The following is a 6,438-nucleotide window of genomic DNA, read 5'->3' as shown; positions in this document are numbered from 1 at the left end:
AATACCTAATAAGTCTTTATATTTTCTTAAATAATCTAATATTTTGAACCTTATCAATATTTAATTCTAGATCCGTCCTTGTTATAATACTTATTAGTCTTCTCATCACCCATATTTACAACGGTTAAAACAATTTTAAATTAAAAAAAATACTAGTCCACAACAATATATAGGCTTTAGGATTCCCATTTAACTATTACTAGTAATTACCATTTTTAATCTTTATTTTTCCATCATATGGAGAGATGGGCGTCTGGGACCAACATTAACCCTCAAAGGATTAGCCATTTCACATGATAGCCTAAGAACCTCGGATAAGTCTGGGGTGATTTCATCCGACGGTAGCCATTCGAACTCATGCACAAGGGTGGCAACCCAGAAGCTGACGGTGGTCAAACCCAAGTTCTTTCCCGGGCATATCCGCCTGCCCGACCCGAATGGTGCCAACCTAAGATCCGAACCAAGCACCGAAAACTCCACCTCACCCTCTTTAGTAACAAATCTATGGGGCATAAATTCCAGTGGGTCCTCCCACTCTTGGGGGTCCATCGTGATAGCCCACATGTTAACCATTGCCATTGTCCCTTTCGGCACATCATACCCATCGATGGTTGCATCGGTGATAGCTAGGCGGGCCCAAGAGAGAAGTGGGCCCGGCGGATGAAGCCTTAGAACCTCCTTGATCACTGCCGTAAGGTAAATCAATTTCGTTACATCAGACTCATCAACAGCTCTTGATCTGCCAACAACTCTGTCAAGCTCATCGTGGACCCTTTGTTGAACATCAGGATGAAGCACAATCCTAGCTAGAATCCATTCGATCAAGACCGCCACGGTGTCAGTTCCCCTGAATATCATTTCCTACACGATAAACAAATGGCCGTATTTAGTACCACCAAGCTCGGAACCAGAAATAATATTATTTGACTTATCATTTAGTAAATGTCATTTTTGGACCCAAAAATAAATACTATTGGATATATAGCTTACCCACAGGACGGCGATCATGTCGGAATCTGATAATTTATCGGCACCTTGGAGAGAAAGTAAAACATCAACAAAATCCTGTGTTTCGCCGTTTGTTTTAGCTCTGTGTTGGGATATAATTCGGGAGACAAAGCGGTTAACTTTAGGTACAAGGTTTGAGCATCGAACTCTGATTTTTTGAGGGTCGAAATCTGCTAACCAAGGAAGATGGTCGGACCAGTTTAGTGTGCCAAGTAAATCGTACCCTTCATCAACCAGAGCTTGAAGTTGTTCAACTCCGTTATCGGCTGAATTCAACCTGTATTTTTGTCCAAATATCGAAGCCATCATGTTGTTCAAAGAAGCTCGTTTGAGCACTTGGCGAACGGGAATACTTTGGTCATGTTGAGCAAATAAGGTGACCATTTCAGAGGCAATCTCGCGTCTCTGATCCTCGGCGCCTTTTATTTGCTTAGGACAGAAAAGGTGCGTGGCCGCGATTCTCCTGAGGGTTCGCCAGTAAACACCGTAAGGAGCGAAGCCGATAGCTCGGTTGAACATCAAGCTATAAGCTGACTCTTTCACCGGCCGATCAGCAAATACAGAGCTGTTAAGAATCTCTTTGGCTACACCAGGATTACACGTGACGATAACACGAGTGTCACCGAGGCTGAAGGCCATTAGCCTCTTGGCTTTGCAGGCTTCAGCAGCGGCCGCAATACGATGGTGAGCCAAGGAGCTGGCCATGAGGTTCATGCTGCCAATCAGAGGCAACCCTCTAGGCCCTGGAATTGGCTTGTTAGAGCGGTTAAAGAACCAGAACTTTCCCCAAGCTGGACCACCGGGGTGAGCCCAGTAAACAAGGGTCATAACAAGCCAGGCAAGAAGGATGATCAGAACTGAGCATGCAAAGCTTTCTTCTGAAAAAGCTCTCCATCTGGATGCGAGGGCAAAGAGCCACACACTCTCAATGTCACTTCTCATGGCCGGATCTGGGAATTAAAACAAGGTAGTTGAAGAAGGATGGTTTGGGGTGTAAACTAACCAGTGTGGTGGCTACTATTTATATAGGCAAACATCTTAAACGGGGACAACATTAAGTAACCGCTATATTATACAACTACTTTTCTATTCATTATATTCTTCAGGAATACGGTGGTACGTAACTTTTCTTATTAATTAAAGTACAAGAGCCGCCACGATCACCCGACGAACTATAGGGGAAAGAGAGCTCCGATATTGTTTATTTTATTAAGTTAAATAAATATAATATAGTATCTCTTTAAAATTAATTTTTAATTATTTTGATATTCAACGTATACAATTTGATATTTTTGATGTTTGAATTCTAAACTTTAAAAAATAATAATAAAATTTTCACCATCACCTAATTTTTAGGAGCTCTAACACCAGAGCGCGTGGAAACACGACCTTATTATCCTAGAATCGTGCCTTCGTTGCTGACGTTTTATTTATTTGTTGGGAAACTACACAAAGTGAAAGATGACTGCTAAATGACATTGGGTTGACCGACTCTAGCTTATTGAAGCCAATTTGATGTGTAAAACGAATAAAGAAAATCTCAAGACCATTTTTTGTGCAATATATATTATTACTTGTTTTGATATTGTCATTTTCATTCCCAACCCTGGCATGTTCTTGGAAACATGCTTTTAAATTTAATTTCATTTAGCTGTTGTTGGATAATAAAGGAATTATCAATAATTAGAATGCCCCACAGCTCCAAGTAGATAAAAATACAACTATTGATACAACCTAATTCAGAATTAATTTTAATTTATTAACTGAATCTGACCCTTTGTATATTCAAATTATAAATATATTTAAAAAGTTGTGTATAACTAAATGTGTACGGAAATCCGTTATGTAAAGTATGGTAATAGCTGGTCTAAATGTCTAATGAGAAAATATAAATGAAATTGTAAGACGGCGGTGGAGAAGACAAGTGAAGATGGGTTTCAAGTTCCAAAAGAATGAGAGGGGGGGGGTCGTGTGCAGGGATGTTGTCGGGTGGCGTAGCAACGATAGCACATGACACCCATGCACCTATGCCGCCCTCCCCCATACACTGCATTTTGGGACACCCAGCATGGCTTAAAATCACCATATCTAAAATCGTCGGTAAACACCAAAAGTCCGTATTTCCCTGCCTTTTCGACACGCGTACGTTTCATACAAATGTCTATGTACATGACGGTGACAACTCCTCCTACTCTTTTCCATACCGATCCCTCACACGTGGCCTCATCAAACACTCCTTTTTCTTCTTTCGACACTGATATTCCTGTAATGCTCATGCTTTGTTTGCAATTACGAGGTTAGAAGCGTCAACTGAAAATTTCGACCGTTAAACTTGTTATAATATGGTGTCCACGTATTAGTCATTCAGTCGGCATGAGCAATCCCTGACCGTTGACGTTGCTAGCCATGAAGCAACCGGTAGTCAGAACTCACATGTTTGAATTTTTTTCCTTTAAAACTTGAAAGGGCAAGAGAGTAAAACAAAGGTTTAATATAAAAAAACGTGCATGAATTTTATATATGTTTTAATATTTAAAGATTTTTTATTAAAAAATCTTTAAAATTTTTTCGGTTATACTTTTAGATATTTATTTTTTAATTTTTTAATAATAAAAATATTATTTTTAATTAAAAATAAAAAATTTAATTTATTTATAAAAAAGTTGTTTTTTTATTGAAATTATAAAAAAAATTCTTAAAAAACTAAAATATCTCATTTCAACCCATTACCAATCGTCGTCGGTCATCTCCGGCCACCATTACCATCGTTGAACGATCATCCACCCGTCACCATCCACCCATTGATCAATCGTTGCCCTTACCATCACTAAAAACCCCTAAATCTAAAACTCCAAAATCAAAATCCCTAATTCTCAATTTTTATTTCCTAACCCAAACGATCGACTGCCATTTCCGACCATCATCGTTATTACCGAATGGTTGGGTTTTGATTGGAATTGCACGGTGATTTGAATGGTGGTGATGGCATGACTTGTGGACGTCGAAATTGGCCAGAATCGATGAAAAACGACGATGCTATCCGACGAACCTTTGAACATTTCTCCACGACAAACGGTGATAGATTACGACAAAAACTCAACGAGGTTTGATCAAGGGTCGACGCCGGTACTGATATCGATGACAATAACGGTCACGACCGGCCGACCGATGACTATGAAAGGAGAAATAGGAAGGGGAAAGGGGGAATGGAGAAAGGTGGAGAAGGAAATGCAGTGCACGGGCAGCTGCTATTTTCTTTTACAAAAAAAATATTTTTATTTTTTAAATAAATTGTTAAAATTATCATAACGTGACAAGTGTCACTTAACGGATATATTTAACGACGATTAACATTCGGACACTTAAAAATATAACGTTTAAAATATAAGACACATACTTTTAACAAAAAATTATTTAGACACTAAAACAATTTTCGATGTATAATGTGGACACTATAAAAAACTAAAACAAATGTCAATTTATTGAAATCTAATTTTTATAAATGAATCGAAGGGAAATCGTACGATTTTCATTTGTGGTGGACCACTAAGTAATTAGCTTCACTCATAAGGAAAATTAAAAAAAAAAAGTTGCGAACTGTTGAGCCTGGCAGCCAAATTAACTAAGGTGAAGGACCAGATTCATAATAAGGAATTATTGGATTCCTGTTTCTTTCCCTATATAGTTTAATTAATGAAAACAACGCTTGTTAGCTAATTACAGTTGTTTTGAATGAACAGAAAACAATGCCCATCCAGTCATTTACTTAATCCCATAACAACTATATATCCCGTAAAAACAATTTCAGTTAATTATATAATTATTTATCAAATCAAATTATATGTATTAGTTATGATTAATGATGTGTCTATTATGTAATCAAATGTGTACTATATTATATAATTTATGATTTGAACATAAAACTTATGTTGTACTAATCACGAGCCTTATTATAGTACATTAACGTTGGAATTCAAACTTAATTTCGATGGTAACACTAGAAGTTTCATGAAATACGAAAACTTAATTTGGATGGAAAAACTAGAAGTTTCAAACTTAATAATACTGCATGAGTTATAAACAGTGATCCAATAAAATATGAAGAAACAACTGAAGATGATAAGCGGAAAAAAGTTAAATCAAATTTGGGGAGTGTTAGAAGTCAAATTTGATTTTAACTTTAAATGTTGGCAAGCACTTGTCAAAGCTTGAAACATGTTGCAACATGTGACAATTGACTCGACAACCTCTCAAGGCAAACATTTACATATGGCAGCAACTATTCGAATCAAAGCATGTTGGCAAATCTTGGCAATTAAGGGATTAACACAGCAAGGAAGAAAGGTGGCAGCTTGGAAAACATGTGACACTAGCTTGTGAAATAATTAATTATGAGGAAGCTTGAGGCGGCAAATCAAGGAGACTTGACAGAAGCTTATGAGATGCTTACTAATTATGGATGTATAAGACACGTGTTAAAATATGGCAACACGAGCATAAACAGTATTAGCAGCATAAATCCATCACGACAAGGAACTATATGGCGGCAAGAACAATGGCAGTTTAATTAACTTATATATATATATATATATATTTGGTTATTTGTTTATATGCATGTAATGTATGTACGAGTGAGTGAAAAAAAAACGACTCAAGCTTAGAAAAACTAGATAAGAGAGAAGCTTAGTAAAGCTTTGTCGTGAATGGTGTTTGTAGACTAGCCGAAGCTAGTGATCATGTTGTACTCGTATTTCGTATTAATAATATCGTATGAGTTATAAAATTTATTGAGTGCCCACTAATGCTTCCAACAAGTGGTATCAAAGCTAGGTTCGAATTTACGCAGCGGTGAAGATGAACAATATGATCCAACCACAAATCCCGAGATTGACAAAGTTAAATGATGGCAACTTGAGCATTCAAATGAAGGCGCTACTTGGCTCTTAAGATTGTTGGGATATTGTTAATGAAGGTTATGTCGAGCCTGAAAATGCAATAGCAGAAGCAACCACGTCAAATGAAGAGAAAAGGGCACTGAAAGAATCACCTAAAAAAGACAATAGGGCATTGCTTTTCATTTTTCAAGGAGTAGATAAATCTACATTTTAAAAAATTTCAGACGCGAACACTGCAAAACAAGCGTAGGAGATTTTACAAAAATCTTTTTAAGGTGCTGAAAAAAACGAAAAAGGTACATTTATAATCGTTCCGAGCTGAATTAGAAATGATGAAAAAGAAAAATACTGAAAGCACAGATGATTATGTTAGCCGTGTAAAAACGGTAGTAAAAGAAATGAAGAGGAATGGAGAATCACTCGATGAAGTCAGAGTGATGGAAAAAGTTTTACTGTTGTTGATACAAAAATTTGATTACGTGGTCATGACAATCAAATAATCGAATGATTTATCACAGATATCGATCGATGAGCT

The 6,438-nt window shown here is 37.0% G+C and overlaps 1 protein-coding gene across 1 annotated transcript; it reads right to left on the bottom strand.

Moving 5' to 3' along the window:
* Positions 1-207: 207 nt before the first annotated feature.
* LOC120182843 (cytochrome P450 78A9-like) lies at positions 208-1,989 on the bottom strand. Its single transcript, XM_039187699.1, has 2 exons — positions 991-1,989; positions 208-861 (listed from the first exon to the last, which is right to left on the bottom strand). Exons 1-2 carry the CDS (start codon positions 1,948-1,950, stop codon positions 223-225), a joined length of 1,599 nt encoding a protein of 532 aa, XP_039043630.1. The 5' UTR covers positions 1,951-1,989; the 3' UTR covers positions 208-222.
* Positions 1,990-6,438: the final 4,449 nt, after the last annotated feature.

This window comes from Hibiscus syriacus, unplaced genomic scaffold (assembly GCF_006381635.1).
Source record: "Hibiscus syriacus cultivar Baekdansim isolate YM2019G1 unplaced genomic scaffold, ASM638163v2 tig00112738_pilon, whole genome shotgun sequence".
Lineage (NCBI taxonomy): Eukaryota > Viridiplantae > Streptophyta > Magnoliopsida > Malvales > Malvaceae > Hibiscus > Hibiscus syriacus.
The sequence above is the reverse complement of the archived record's forward strand: the minus strand, read 5'-3'. Positions and strand labels throughout refer to the sequence as shown.